Source organism: Anopheles coluzzii, chromosome 2 (assembly GCF_943734685.1).
Source record: "Anopheles coluzzii chromosome 2, AcolN3, whole genome shotgun sequence".
NCBI classification, from domain to species: domain Eukaryota; kingdom Metazoa; phylum Arthropoda; class Insecta; order Diptera; family Culicidae; genus Anopheles; species Anopheles coluzzii.
Window position 1 is genome coordinate 30,532,652 of NC_064670.1, and position 16,329 is coordinate 30,548,980.

Here is a 16,329-nt window from a genome sequence, read left to right on the forward strand (position 1 = left end):
TGAGCAAGCGTTTCCCTCTGGCGTTATGTACGTAACGGTAGGACGGAAGATGCGTTACATTCAACGGAAAAAAACCCGCTGCGCAAATTCGAGCAGTTTCCAGCGCAGAAAATGCACCAAAATCTGCGCTGGCCAGCGCAGATTTGGCCTGCTCTCCCGCGCTGTTCTTCAGCGATTTCTGCGCTGGGTCGCGCAGTTCGGGCAGTTCGGACAGTTCGGACAGTTCGGGCGGCGGCGGAGCAAAAAAAAACGGTCAAAAAATTTAAAAAAATAATGGCGCCCATTTTTTCGTCCGCTTCTTCTCCCTCCCTCGCCCTGCCTTGCACTACTTGCGCTTCAGCCCGTGCCTTCCGCCGCCAGCTGATTGGCTGTTGCGGTGTATGCGTTGATACTCATATGTGCATTGCGGTTGTGTATTGTTATTGGTGGGTGTTAGCATTTATTAATTTGTGTGTGACCTTGAGACGCTGTGGGAGAGGCTGGAATGGGATTCAAAGTGTTATCGGTGTATTGATGGTTTATTTTATTTCGTGCCGCTGCTGATGAGACCATTCGATGCCCCTGCCAGTTGAGGGTGACGAAGCCTATTTAAAACAAGCGTAGGAGAACTTCTAACACTAATCTAATATTTTTTAATTTGAACATGTTTGATGCTTCAACGACCTTCTAAGCATTATGTAGCACAGTGTATAGTGGCAACAAAATATTTTTTTTAATGTGCCGAAATCTGTCTCGCGTTTTCGGGTCTCGTCACACACACACACACACAGCTCGGTGAAAGTGGCCGTTCACTCTATCATGTCGCGATCCCCCACCCCGCCCGGCGCTAAGGATGAGGATGCTACAAGAAAGCTGAACCAACCGTTCTAGTGATAAGGTAGCCGTAATCGATCATGCGTGGAGGGGGGGGGGGGGTTGGTCTAGTGGGGGGGGGGGGGAATGCGTGCTTGCGCGACTTCGGGGGTGCGTGCTCGCGAGCGCGCTTTCGTGGGTGCGTGCTAGCGTGCGCGCTTTCATGCTCGCGGGCGCGCGTACGTGCGTGTGTGTGTGCGTGCGTGCGTGCTGGCGTGCGCGCGTTCATGCATGTGTGCGCGCGCGCGCATGTGTGTGTGAGTGTGTGAGTTTGCGCGAGCGTGTTTGTGTGTTTGTGTGTGTGCGTGCGTTTGGAAACCCCAAAACTATTTGATTCTGATGGGTACATTTTCATCCGCTGCGGCTACAAAATACCACGCATTTTCGATCTCGCTACCTGAGAGACAACACAACCATTGGTATTGACATCTTTGCGATCGGCTCTGCTGTTGGGGGTATTAAAACGACACACGATCAAAGCAAACGAGCGTGCGATATATTGCACATTTATTTCTAATTCAGCTAGCGGGCGCAAGCGGAAACAACATTTTGAATTGAATCCATACAAAAGAGGATTCTGGATTTGTTTATTACGGTGCGCGTATGATACTGCACCTGTCCGTCAAGGATCTGGTGGCTTGTTGGTTTTGAGTCGGTATCATGACGCCGTGCGACCGGCAATGCCTTGGAATGGGTTCGGATCGGTAGGTTCATGTTTTTATCGAGTGCATTCCGTGCATTTGTCGCGTCACAGCGGTAGCCCGGCAGCACCAAAGTCAAAACAAAAACCTTCCCCGGGTGTGGACTGCTATGCTAAGTTCTTCTTCTTATTATTATTATTATTATTGGCGTAATAGCCAACGCGGTCATGCCGGCCTTTTCAGGACTTGAGTACCACGTAGCCGGATAGTCAATTCTTGCTACGACGGACGGTTCATACGCGATTAGAACCCACGACGGGCATGCAGATGAGCGGAATGATGGCGGTGTCGCGGGCCCGCTCCTATCCAGTGTGCAACTTGCATACTGCCACACTGTCTCCTGCTGGATGCATACGCTGCAGGCAGGGGGAAGGATGCACATCCACGATAAAAAAAACGCCGTCATGAACCAGCGGTGGACCTAACGGTAGGTGGACTGGGCGGTCGCCGATGATCTCTAGTCTGTAGTATGCCGTATGTCTACAAGTGGACAGAGTATTAACGACAAGAGCCCCCGGAAAGATGGTCGTTAGGGCTCCGTGGCTGGAGAACCATTTGCACCTCCCCTCCCCCCATGGCGACTACAATTTTAGGGCCTGTGACCGATGATCGTAGGGGTCCCATAGCCACCCCCCCCTCCCATCCGCCGGCAATTTAAGTATACCGTTCAATCTTCCAACAGCTGTGTGCCAGTACCCCCTGCTCCCGGTCATCAGTTACCATTGACAGGGGCCTCAATTCGTCTTTCCGCCTTTCATGAACACCTTCCTTTCTTTGACCGATGGATCATAACATGCCAGAAGAAAACACATTTGGCGAAAGTGTTGCACACACACGCACGCTCACACCCACGCGCAGATGGCTCAGCATATCTGTGTAAGCTACAGCATACGAAAGCAAAAGGTTAAGGTAACAAAGTTATGCTTAATGCTTAACACGTTCAGCACGATGATATGCCCCAGGGACTGCAAGTGAGCTTTCCAATATGCCAATGTTTCACAATCAGCTTGCGTTCTAAATGCCGGCGGATAGAAAAGTTGATGAAAATCAGCGCCGGACTGAACGTATTAGAGTGAATTAGGGTTCAGTGCGTTGCACAGCAAACCCTCCAGCGTAACCTAGCGATTCCTTAGTCATTTTTACATTGCAGCAATTGAACTCATTGCGCTTTTTTGGTTTGATTTGTGAAAATACAACTTCATCGCCGCAATGTTTGTTAACGGCATTTTTTGGCGCCACAACAGCTCGCGAGCATTGACAACACGCGAGAACGAGATAGCGCTAGGGAGGGAAAGAGCACGGACGATGGCTGACAGCGATTGGCCGCCTGACGCACCAACACATTCAAACCTTCGGCAGCGCGCTCAGGCGAGGGGTATGAGGCGGAGCCAGGGACGGGCAGCTCGACGAGCTGCTCGACAAATTTGCCGTTGGAGAGAAAAAGAGGGCATGATAAAATTCTCAGAACGCCATAACGCCTTCCGTCGCTTTGCGCAGCGGGATATATTCTTGCTTATACCATGCGTTATCGTTGCATGCGTTACATGCGTCGTCAAGCGAAAATTGTTGCTTGGGCGTTGACAGACGTAACAGCCCGAACATTGACGTCTCAGCCGAAGTTTGACAATTGCGCATTGTTTTCAATCGATTTTGGTTGGAAAATTGTGAAAACAAGAGCACTAAACAAAAACAAAGCAAGGCTAGTTTTCACAAGGTTTGTGGTGCTACCGTGCCGTTTCCCAGTACAGTGCATTAACTTTAGCATGTTGTGTTTTACAGCTACCTGCGCGTACGCGTACTAAAATGTGCCACTGAACATGAGTGGACCGAGGGGCGATGATTTGACGGACGGTACCACTGCGAACGACCATCGTACAAGCTGCGTAGAAACGATGCTGAACAAACGTCCCCGCCTGCTGTCCTTCCAGGGGCTGAGCTCCCATTCGCGGGCCCTGGGCGAGCGGGACGTTGCCATGCCGATGGCAAGCACCTCGTCCAGCTCGCTGGAGCACATCAATCGGCGCGAGCAGCTCGCGAACGATCTGCGCAGCTGGCAGGAAAGTCAAATCGCTGCCTGCATCGATGACAACATACTGAACATGGTGCTGGAACGGTACCTGGTCTTCTTCGAGCGTCGAAACAATCCGAACAGCGCCCAGCAACCGGCGGCCGCGAACGATGACGAACTGTTTGAGGATGAAGCGGTTCGCATGGCCATCAGTGCAAGAGGTTTGCTGCCTGCAGTGACCGCTGCTGCTGCTGCTCCCCGAACGGACGACATGGCCGGCCCGTCCACGGTACCATCGACATCGTCATCCCAACCGCAAGCTATCCGGGTGGTGCGTGATCCGGTCGAGCCAGGACCAAGCTGGCCAGCAGCAGGACGTGCCTTGCAGGATAATTTCATCCTCGAGACAGCGGTTGCGGCGGCGATCCAGGAGAAGGGTCTGGTAACGGGTAGTACGGAACCAGCTGGTGAAACAAGCGAAGAAGAGGAAGACGATGGCAGGTAGTGGAGGCACGCAGCAAAGGGTTTATTTGTAAATGAGTCTTTAAATGTATCGTATTAGGAATTGTGCACGTATCATCTTATCTCCTCACAGGCATCCGCTAACTCGTTTGTATACCCGTCGTTAGAAGTAACAGCGAATAAAGTACGGAATAATAATAACGTTATGTTGATTTGTTTCGTCTTTTTTTTTAAACTAAAACAACTATTATCATGATAGCAGACGTGGACTAAGACTAAAGCACAGCTCAAAGATTGAATTGTTCCCAGTGTTTAGTGAGGGTCATGGTCAAATGTCCCCGAAACAGGCACTATATAGGGAGCACGACACAAATAGCAGTCGAGAACATATGCGACACTCGACACGTTACGCCTGCTGAGCGCCGAAGATAGAAGACGGTTGTGCCGAACCAGTTGTGCGTGTAACGTTGATTAACACTAGCCTGGTAAAAAATTACGATCGTATTTTACCGACCCTCTACCAACACAGTGTTGGAATGCCTTTTCGTTAGGACTGGTTATTAAAAAAAAAAAAAAACCTCGTTGTTGCGGAAGTCGTAGACTATAGTCTAGGACGCTCCAGAATAGAGATATTGGCGGTATTCAAAAGAGACCACCGTAGACGCCGTTGACTGTTCAATGTGTCCCATAGGATCATCCCGCAATAATCATCTTCTTTGCAGGGCTGCCTTCATCTACTGTTGGTAGCATTATCAATACTACGGACACGAAAATAGCAACTCGTGTCCCTTATGTGCCTGAAATCGTAAAACAGCGTTACGAGCGATACATTAGCTTCTGGTTGTAAACTGATCAGCGAACCATGGCAGCGTGGCCGTTGGAATAGCACACCAAGCCACACAAACGCACAGGAAATGCAATCAAATGATGATACTGCGCGCATGATTTACCCATTCACTCATTCGACAGCTCATAGAGGCAGGAAGCGAGAATAATGTCGTTTTTCGTCTTATTTTTAACTAGCAAATAGATGCAAACAGAAACAGGTCTGGTACGGTTTACGATGTAGAGATTGCCACATGCTGCTGCTGCTGCTTCTGGAATGCACTTGTGAATTATGCGATGACGTCACAAAGACACGCGGAAATCCGGTCAAGTTCATGGTTGCTCACGTTGAATGAGGATGGTTTTTGTGAAAACATTTCTCGTTTTTATCTACCAATCGAACTTTTCTATTTTTAGCTAAAAAATCGTACGATTTGAGAATGATCGATCGTTTTAAAATGGATAAAATAATTAAATTAATACAAATTGTTCGTAACATCTCCTTGAAGCCCGATTTGTTCTGATAAAAGAAGGTACAAGCTTTTGGTGTTAAGCTTTCGAAAGGCAAACATTCCCCTTTCGCAACGCATTAGTAGAGAATCTCCCCCCCCCTCCCCTCCCCGAAAGCTCACCCACAAAGTGCGCAAACGCCGCCAACGAAAAGGAAACTTCGTCGTCGTGTGCACTTTCTCTGTGCGATGTTTTCCTGCACACTGGCACAGACCGAGTCGGAACACTTTCACTCGGGTTTGTGATTGATTGGGGATGATTTTTTTTTGTTGGTATTGTCGGCTGTTGCATCGAGCCCACCAACAGGTCCAACAGGTTATCCAAAAATTCTGTCCCCCTACTTGCCCTCTTCTCCCCATGCGGCCCCAGTAATCCGATCGGGAAATTCAAGAGCATGGCTGAGTAATTCTAAATTTGCTTCTCTCACACTTGCGTAGCATGTAGTTGCTGTATAAAAGGGAAGGGATGTGATTGAGGGCGGTTGGGGTTGTGTGGAGCAGTGGGGGAATCGTTTCAAATTGCTTGCTCAATGCTCACTCACTCACGCACGCACGTGAGAGATCGATGAGGTTTTGCGTTTTTACCCCACACACCTGCATTCTCTGCGCTTACCCTTACCGCTTGCACTGTTAGATGAAACTCGTTCAACAACAAAAAAAGCACGACCCACCGGCCCACCCGCAGCCGGAGATAAAATCTTCCAACCGCATCGAGTGGAGAACAATCTCGCCGCCAGATGCTTGGGAAAATGTAAACAACCCGAGTTCGGAACACACACAAAAAAGTGGGGGAGGTAGCAGAACCGAACTGCTGCGGCGTTTTCGTCTGGGCGGACTGTGAGTCGGCCCAGCTGGACATGGCCAAGCGGAGGCAACCTGTTGTCTTCCTTGTTTGCGTTTTTTTTTGTTGCGCTTGCCGCTTTAGGCCTTCAGTTTTTTTTCTGTTTTAAGTGTGTGTGTGTGTGTGTGTTAGTGTATTTTGGAGGGGTAGGTGAAGTGATAATAATGATAACACAAGATAAGCTTCACGTTTGTGCTTGCTGGTGGGTAAGAGAGAGAGAGAGAGAGAGAGAGAGGAAAGAAAGAGAGAGAGAGAGAGAGAGAGAGAGAGAGAGAGAGAGAGAGAGAGAGAGAGAGAGAGAGAGAGAGAGAGAGAGAGAGAGAGAGAGAGAGAGAGAGGGGGGGGAGTATGAATGCTGCGGGTAGGAAGATGTTCAAAGAACGGTGCAAACAGGTTTAATAAAGCCATTTGTTTGCAATTGCCCCTTGAAATCAGTTCCATGCGGTTGTATTAACTAATTGCATCTCTGTTGAGGGGTGTGTTGTGACTAAGTAAAAATAACTGAACGCCCGCAACAAAATGTCGGCTTAATAATTGGTCTAATGCCAACTCCAAACGCCTTTGGAAATTGGTAACGCTTTTTGTATTTGGTGTTTCGCAGATATTGTTTCTAAGTATTACAGATTTAATTTACTACAAGAGTTCTATAGCAACAAGAGTAGATCTCGGAAAATCCGCGAAACGCTTCGACAACCACGTGGTGAAACGCTTAAAACGCTTACCGCATGGCGCAGAGTGATTCGGCTTTAAACTAAACAATTTTTTGTGTAAATTAATGTTAACAAACTTAATTTCCGTTCGTTTTTTATTAATGCTCCTACTTCCGAAACTCGCGATGGTTAGGATGGATCTATTCCTGCAAGTTCTCAAAGCGTTCTCCCCTCTCGCGCGATGTTTTTCTCCACGCGTCGTGTGCTGTTCGGGTGGCGCGTCGCTGAGCTTTCGATGAAATTCGATGAGATGCATATTTTTCCTCTCCCGCTTGCTACCCTGCCCTGTTTACGCGCAAGCAACCAGCAGACTACCCCGCCGCGGTACGTTGCCCCGGCAGCGGAAGATGCTGAGGCTACTAAGTTCGAGTTCGGGTTTGAGTTCGGGGCTCTCCGACAGTCAGTCAGTCGATGTCGTCGGTCCGTGCCCATTCAATCCGTGAACGTCGGACCATCCGGACGTGTTGTGTGTGAGCGCGCGCGCGTGTGTGTGTGCTTGTTTGTGTGTGTGTGTGCTAGCCCGTGGACGACTGTTGGAAACCTTTGGGATCGGACTCGAAGATTCAAACGTAAAAGACCCCGGCCCCGGCTCGAAATCGCCAAACTCGGTGCTAATTTGCACTCCGCCCGCCCGGAGCACGGCGGTGCCGGCGGAGGCGAGATTATTTCGTGCGCGACCAGCTTCTTCATTCCAGCTCCGGTGAGGGAGGGGGAAAACGGAGGGTAAAGTGGAAGGGGGTTTGTGCTCCATCCTCTGTCTTTGCCGCGGTTGTGTAAATAATCAAAATTTACTACGTGTTCCCCATGTCAGTTGTTACATGTGAGGGGGGGGATGGATGGGAGGTTTCTTTTATCACCCGTTGTGTTGTGTTGTTGGTGTGTTGCGCCTACCGCCTGGCCGTTCCAAATCCATCCCACCCAGCCCGCTAACCACCACTGAAAAGGGGATTGGTGAGGAGAGAGGGAGAGGGCGAACAAAAAGAAAACATTGAACTTGTCCGGCGTTTGTTACAAGCACGGCCGAACCTTGGCCACCGCGGCAGTGTCTAAACTATCATCCCGAAAACTCCTTCGATCTTACTACAACGCCGCCTCTATCGAACGATCGAGCTCATCGGTGTGCGTGTGTGCGTGTGTGTGCTTGTGTCTATTCTTGGTGCTGCTGCAAATAAATACATCTCCTGGCTCAGGCTGGCCCACAAACGTCCAAACAGTGGGCGAGGGAGTGTGCGATTTTTGCGCGCATTTTCCCTTTTCGCGCACAACAGATAAATATTTTCTCTGCAAACACAGTCGGGATCGGCCTGTGTGTGGTTCTGCTTTTTTACGATATTGCCTATCGATCGCTCTGGACTCTGGACTGGATCGATGGTGACCTGCAGCTCTGGATCTGGTCTGGTCGCGGCGAAACCTTCTGGCCGTACGCTCTACGTCCCTACAATTCTGGTCTGGCCAAAAAGGAGCAATCGAGCGCGGCCGATTCAAATCAAACCGGAAAGATAAATATGCAATCGCATATTGACATCTATGCGGTGAAAATGATGAAAGGTTGCCAGTGGTGCGGGCCTGGCTAGCAGACGATTGCTGCGAGCAATTGTGCCGCAGTGTTTCAGGCTGACCGTTTCGGTACTTGTTGCTATGGGATACGCCGTGGGGTGTGCACTGCAGTGACAGGGGTTGTTTTGACACGGCCGCTCATCACTTGTTTATTTCATGCTTGCGGGAGATTTGCACCACAAATTGGGTGTTAAACAGTGTTAAAGCTTTTTAAAAAAAATCTAAAGTAAAATTAAAAAGGACGTCGTGAAAAATGCGTGAAGTTGAATAGATCTGTTTAACCACAAAAAAAAATTGGACGAAAGTTACCAGTAATACACAATTCCAAAATCTTGTCCAACTACTCTTTAAGAACTTGAACAGCTTGCACCGTCTCACTAAGAATGCAGTGTTAAAGGGAACCGAGTAGGAAACGGTGACTTTCATCGCCAAAAAAAAGGTGATTGATTTCTATTCTCTTCCGATTGGTGTCACAATCACAGGTTCGTTCGAAATTTGCTGAATAGCATGATTCATGCGCTGCTCCCCTACCAGTAACTGTGCGTCCGTGTACGATCAGTGTGTGCGTGCGTGTGTGAGTGTGTTTGTGCTTAGTGTTTCCAGAAGTAAAGTGTCAAGCAAAAGCCCTGCGCCAACAGGGAAAAAGAAAAACATCCTTGCTGGGCCTACGACCTACACCTGTGCCGGTTCTGGCTGATCGAAGTACTGCTGAAGCGAAGGTCCCTCGTGACCGTAGCTGTGAGTGCCATTCAGCGACGGCGAGTAGGGGTACCATCTCTGAGCTGGTGGGGTGGTGTGGCTGCAAGCAATCTTCAAGCACCAGGTACGTTCGGTAGGAAATATGTCTTCCCCACGTCTCCACGATGATTGTAGGAGCGTCGTGTCCTTGAGTCCACACAGGGCGAGGATTGTCAGCACACACGCTTGCCTGCCCTCTCGGTTCGATTACATCTCGAGCTGTCTCGGTTTCAATCCATTTGAGAGACATGCTTTCGCAAATGGGTAATCCCACTGGCTGACTGGATTTCACCAGTAGGCTAGGGCGTACGCTTGCTTCCATCCTTGGTGGCCGAGGAATAGTGGAAGCAAGAACGATTTACAACGGGTTTGCGATGCGACAGGACCGACGAGAGACGCACTGGTATGCAATGAAGCTCAACCCAGCAGCCCTAAAAGAACACACATTCCGAGAAGGATCGCCATCAGGCACAATGGAATCTTCGTCCTGTGCACACCTGTGAATGGCAGGACATATGCACATTGTCCTCCGCACAGCATGACGTCAGTCAGTAACATTGTATCATCTACCGGAAAATAGAGGGGGGGGGGGGTGAATGTTGGAGCATGATGAAATAGTTTCCTCTGACCAACAAAATAATAATAAGGAAGAAAAAACAACATTCTATCCATCGTTGCAACAACATATTTTCTTGCCAAATATTTTCCTCTGATGATGGAACACACAGTGGCAAGGCGTTGAAATCTCGTCCCGATCGCGCGTGTAATTTGGCCGGAGTTGATGAATCATGGTAGTTGCGGGTGTGTTTATCTTACCATGTGCCCGCCCGGCACCCCAGCCCACGCGATACGGCCCGTACCTGACCTGGTACAGTATGTGAAGGTCTGTGTGTGTGTGTGGCATGTAATTACGTCCCCATAAAGTCCAAGGTAAACGGGTCGAATGGATGAACCCCACCCAAAACCCGCCGTGAGCTCGTTCACTTCGGCTTCGGCTTCCGAAAGGGCGTTTGTCCAGGGGAGTGGAAATGGGTGAAGGAAAAAGGGAACGGGAAGGTAGGCGTGTGCCATCGATAAGAAATTTCCAACCCGCTTTCAGGTATGACACTACTACCGAACCGGTGATGCAATCCAACGCGCGCTGTTCTGGGGGAAAGGTTCCAACATGAGGAAACCGAAAGCAAATCCGATCCTCTTGACGACCCGATTCACCCCCAGCCAGCCAGCCAGCCAGTGGGCACCAAAGCTAGGCAAACACAAGTCTTGTTATTAGTGAGAGGGGGCTGTAAAGAATGAGAAAATTCTGCTGAGAGCAGAAATAGCAATGGAAAGAAGCGATGAAGGAGGCAAACGTCGATGGAAACGGAGAAAAACTGCCGCCAATGGTTGGGCGGTACAATGAATTCATTCCTCCACAAACACTCCGGGCGGCACACACACACACACATACACGTTCATCCGTTCGTTTGCCTCGCTGCTTTGCTATTTTTAGTTTGTTTTATTGATGGTAATCGATGATAGGTTTCATTTTACATGCATACATACAGATACGCCCGCATTTCGTTGTTGCATGTTGTCCCTTCCTTCCCCTTCGTTCACTATCTCACCCACCCCTACGAGGGTGTCTGGCGGGGTGAAGGTTGTGTCGGTTCGGTTAAGGTTTGAAGTTCAAGCTGTGGACCACAAACAAAAAGCTAAAATCTCCCGCTGGAAAGTGTGAATGGTGGTAGAAGTTCAAAAATGGCGCCAAACGTCGACAGTATTATGAGTCGTTCCCGTGAGCTGGGGTTTCTCTTTTAGACATTACATTACTCGTTTAGACGCTTTATCGGTTATCGCTGGTAGTTGAACTAAAAACAAAACTAAGAGAGCTTATTTCTTTCCATGAACATCCCTTGAAAGGAAATTATTGAAGAAAAAATCTGAAACACATTTACGCATTTACGATCTTGCGAGGTGCCTTTCGTTAGTTATTGGGAATTTTACCCAAGGCGGACGAAGACATGTGTGTAGGCAAATTTTTAAGATCTACCTTCGATTTTTTATCAATTCCTCAGTTTTTCCGACAAAATTGTTGGAGTAGAGCTATTGCATAATGTTGGTTCAGAAAACTTCGATGCGACGCAGCTGGGAGATGTTAAACCGGTTTGCGGACTAGGGTGTCATATGGAAATTCCGCCGAAATTGGCCTAACATAATCGCATTGAGTTTAGACGTCGGTGATTGCTGCTACAAAACCAGTGGACGCTATTTCTTCTTTGCATGCTTCTTTATGTTTCTCAGGTACTATTTTCACTGTTTGACCGGCTGCATCGACCTCCCGGCCAATGTAGCGACTTATCCCTCAGGCTTCATTTTCAGTCTCATTTGGAGCTTCTTATCGCTCAGGTCCATTCGGAACGCAGCTTTCTTTCGATGCCCTGATTGTTGTTTAATAACGCCAAGATGCTGTAGATGCCAGAACGGCCTTATTCATCGTTCACAAACTGCCGCACGATGTCCGTTTTTGTCGTAGCGTTGTGTCCTTCTTTGATTGCTCACCCTTTTAAACGAAGTTGCTATGGGGTACTATTATTGAAAGTGAAATCAACGTTTCGTCAATGCGGGTAAATCTATGAAAAATCGACAATTTTTATCCTTTTTTTGAAGGCAAAACACTACTGTCTATTAAATATACAAAAAAGCGACATTCCATTTAGACCTCCTTTGTTGTCTTTGAACATCAGTAATAAATTAGACAAAAAAAAAAACAAGATAAACACCCCAGTATGTTAACTCTTCGCTTTATATTAACATTAACGGAACAATTGTCCTTGGCCAGCAACGGTGCGAACAACACAGAACAAAGGTACAGTGTCTTTGTTCAGCTGCAAGGACGACCCTGCGTCCTTGGGCATCCGAGTGACTCGAACGGATGGAAATAACCTTAAACCCAGCAGAACAAATCATGCTACAGTGCGCTGCACAACGGTTGCTTTATAAATATCTTTTCCATACGTACCATGTTCTAGTTTTTTTCTCCATCTCTGCTGACTGTAGAACCCTTTAAGATCGTTCGGAAATGGAAAGTGCGGCGTTAAAGTGGCACTTACATTTGTGGAGCATGAGTAATTATTTCAAAAAAGATAACCTTGCTCCCGTTTGTTGTAGTTGGTTGGGGCTTTGTTTTCTCTCATACAACAAATGTTTCGAATTAAAATAATTTATTTACCCAATGTTTGCCACATCAAGAAGCAAGTTGTTTCTTAAATCGTTTTGCACTAGGTATTACAGGGTTTCCCACGATTTATTGGTTGGTACCCATCAATTTTTGGTGGGTTCCCATATTTTATTCGTGCGTTCCCACGATTTTTCGGTCGTTTCCCGGAATTGTTTGGTCCAATTGTATTGATATCCAATCGGAAAATACCAAAAAATTATGGGAACGAACCAAAAATCTATGGGATACGACCATAAAATCGTGGGAACGCACCAAAAAATCATGGGAACTGACCAATACATCGTGGGAAACCCTGTAAGACTGCAAAACATCGAAAATAACTAGAAAACAAGTACATCCCTGAAAGGAAGTTGATTGAAGATACTCTCTAACACAACTGCACAACGTGCGGCTGACCTCGGCGAAGCTCATTTCCAGTAAAACCACTAAACCCGCCCATCGGTGGTTGGCTTGCCGAAGCCAGCTATAAAGCTACCGGTTCATGCCCTCTTCGTCGTGGCGAATGCTGGACATGTTGAGATGCATCGAGCTCGGCTGAACAACTTTTCGCTGCACCTTTTGACTCTTCCGACATTTACCACCGACCATCATCGCACAGGATTCTGTGCTACTTGTGAACACCATCGTAAGTAGCACACCGTGCGCAGGAATGCAGCTTGCACGATGGCTGTATTAATTTGCTTCCCCGGAGCCATTTCCTTGTACAGGCTTCTTAAAAAAACTTCTTAAATTACAAATCCAAACCAAAGTGCATGACGGACCACATCCACTACGCTTCCGCATCGCTTTCAACCGGTGCAGCGGTCGAGTGTGCGATTGGGTTCCGCAAGAAGAGATGCAGCTGGAGCAGGGAAATGGAGGGGAACGTAGTTAAAACAAAGCGAAAACTTCAAGAAGTTTTTGTTGTTGAAAGGAAACAGACAAACACAACAACAACAACGGGCAGGGTGCAGGACTTCAGCACCGTGTTACGAGGCGCTCAGCGAGTAAAACAGACACCGGGAAAACAACCATTATCGAAACTAAATCCATGTTCGGTTGGTTGGATGGGCGAAAGTTTTCCCTCGCTGTGTAACCCGTTCGGGGGCAGCTGGGGGGCGAGGGTAGCGGTTAGGTTGGCCGTGTTCTATTGTGTGCCTATCCGGGCGCGTCTGCTCGGGAAGCTTTTCTGCTTGATCATGCCAGGGAACGGTGGTTTGGGAGTGCTCGCCAGCTTTGGCAAAGTTGTAATGAAATGATTCTCTTATTTCACGTTGACTTTGAACCGTTCGTCTGTCCGGCTGACCGCCCGCTGTTACGGGGCTTTCATTTCCCATGTAAGTGGCAAATGGACGAGGTGTGTGTGTGTGTCGGAGTATGAAAGACAATGTGCATCTTAAAACAATGCAACGAAAGTACAGGGCGTCATGCATGTGGTCCCCTGTTCGTTGAGGTCGTATTCGGGCACCCACCGGGGCACACCCAATCCATTTTGTGTGCCCTACCAATGGCACTGGCACACCGGCTCTGTTGCCCACCAGCTTCCTTAGCATTGAAAGAAAGGCACAGCGCAGACAGACATGAATTGACAAAAAAGGGACATTTCGTTTGACACTCCGCTCGAGTGGCTTCTGTGTCCGATGTCAAAGGTGGAGTTGTATTTTTTTTCCGCCGCATTGTTGCCGTTCGTGTTGTGTGGCAGTCGAGTACCGCCACATTTACAGGGTTTTCGAGGATTATATAGACATGTTCAGCTAGTTGTAGATTCGTTCAGGCATATAATAGACTCTTTCAGCGAGATATAGAATTGTTCGGAAGTAGGCGTAGACATGTTCGGTTATACTGTAGAGCTGTCACTTTCGTTCCCCTTGGACTGCAAGTTGGATCATTCTCATCAGAAGGTAAACAAACGGTTTTCGAAAAAATATGCTTTTTTCAACTAATTTATGTATTCAACAGCTTGGAGAATGATTATTAGCTACTTTTAGGACTTTTAAGAATGAAAAATTGAACCCTGCGGCACAGTGTGTAAACAAAACAAATGACAGCTCTACAGAATCGCTGAACATGTCTACGCCTACTTCCGAACAATTCTATATCTCGCTGAAAGAGTCTATTATATGCCTGAACGAATCTACAACTCGCTGAACATGTCTATATAATCCTCGAAAACCCTGTACTGGCAATGGCACCCAAGAACCGGAGGGTTGCAATTACGTTTATAAAGCGAACGGTTTGTCGTTTTGTAAAATGAACTCAAGGCAGCCGGAGATGGGGCGATAGAGACAAATGGATGGCTCTTTGTGTGGTGCTGCTTGTGCAGGGTTGAACTTTGCAACCCATGGTAAAAGCTTACCGCGCAGAAGAAAGGAGTTACCGCTTGCAATGGCAATAGTGTGACAAGTGATACCGGCTTGCAGCCATTTCCGAATGCATTCGACGCGAGTGTCGTTGGATGTTAGCAGCTGTTTATTTTAATCTGTTAACAAAGACATGCAGGTGGTGGTACGAATCGAAGAAGAAGCTCTAGTGGCAGCGTGTGTGTATGTTTTTAAGAGACGTGTTGAGGCGAAACAATGCTTCCGGTTCACATTTTTGTAGACAATTGCAAATAGAAACAGGAAGTGAAAGACAAATGATGGTGTTGAAATGAAACTTTAACAATAGAAACTCGTAGGAGAACTAAAACATAATTTATTAGTTTAAAATAAAAAGCGAAAGCAAGCTTATGGCCACTCAAAAGCAATCGAACTCAGAAACAGAGAAGTGAAAATATTGATTCCCCAAACCATAACTGCAGACGAAAATCGAAACAGCAAACAGCAGTTTATGGGCATGAGTGCTTTAAACCAAAACATAGCCAACCAGACGACGAATCGCCTGGGCCGAGAAAGCTTTAAGCTTTCTGTGTCGTTTCACGTGCGTTCCATGAGGTTCGATCGACGTGCTTGTGCTGGGGTTCGAGATTGTGCAAGCGCTTAAGGAAAATGAAAAAGTTACCCTGTCCCATTGCGTGCCCCGGCCACCGAACTCTGAACCGAATGTATTGAACGCGAACAAAACCCTAGCGCTGCGGGCTGGAAGTAGTGGCCGCAAATGGAATGGCAAATCGGCGGCAAACCGCAGTTATGCGCCCTGGGAAGTCATTGCATTCCCCCGCTCGATGATCGGTACCGGGGTGTGCTGACATTTGATACCTACCATTCGTGTTCGAAGTCCCTTAAGGACCCTTTCGGGTGCTTTCTTATTCGTAAGAGGATTTTGGGCTTTTGATGTTTGGACGACATAGTTTGGCAAAAAAAAAAGCTTACTGCTTGTTGAGCCGCGTATCTATTGCTGGTCTCTAGTGGTCTGAATGCACGTTTGGAGCGTCGTTATAGAAGGGGATGAACATCGAAACTGTACGGACGCATTGATTTTCTATTCATCTTTAAAGATGGATGTTAAGGAAAAGTAGAGTTGTATTTTATAAAAGATTGTGGTAGGACAATACAATTTAATAGTTTGCTTCAACTCGTTTTTGTGCATTAAACTACTTTCTTTAATGCAGTCAACTCAAAGCGTAATAAATAATAGATATGATATTTGCGTTATTAAATCAAATTCTCTTTAACAGCTTTTTCTCACCGTGAATGCATCTGTTTTATCATTTTAAAGCGCAAAATGTCTTTAACATACGGCAGACTGTAAGCCGTAATAAGTCAATTTGCACAGAAAAACGTGAGAAGAAGAAAACTGGAACTCTGTAATCAAATTCGCTTCACTCCGACGATAGCTCCTCATCCTCGCGTCCCCGACGCAAAGCTTTCGTGAAAATTTGAAAGAGAATATTTAATGCCACTGCTTTGCGAGTGCCCCTGCCCCAGACGAAAGCCAACGTATTGAGATGCCATAACGGATAGCAATGACACTCTATAGCCGTCTCAC

At 47.4% G+C, this 16,329-nt stretch overlaps 2 protein-coding genes across 8 annotated transcripts in view; both read left to right on the forward strand.

The window, feature by feature from the left end:
- Positions 1-3,152: 3,152 nt before the first annotated feature.
- On the forward strand, positions 3,153-4,229 carry LOC120951830 (uncharacterized). Its single transcript, XM_040370788.2, has 2 exons — positions 3,153-3,267; positions 3,333-4,229. The coding sequence occupies exon 2, from the start codon at positions 3,371-3,373 to the stop codon at positions 4,064-4,066; it is 696 nt and encodes a 231-aa protein (XP_040226722.1). The 5' UTR covers positions 3,153-3,267; positions 3,333-3,370; the 3' UTR covers positions 4,067-4,229.
- Positions 4,230-7,258: 3,029 nt separating this feature from the next.
- Positions 7,259-16,329, forward strand: part of LOC120947574 (adenylate cyclase type 6) — a 78,654-nt gene continuing 69,583 nt past the window's right edge. For 3 of the 7 annotated variants that reach the window (XM_040363011.2, XM_040363012.2, XM_040363014.2), the window contains exons 1-2: positions 7,259-7,608; positions 8,948-9,288. The gene's annotated coding sequence lies outside the window, so the exon portion shown is untranslated. Of the gene's footprint in view, positions 7,632-8,947; positions 9,289-16,329 lie in introns of all 7 variants that reach the window. The other 4 variants (XM_040363009.2, XM_049606446.1, XM_040363013.2 and 1 more) reach the window with 4 other exon arrangements.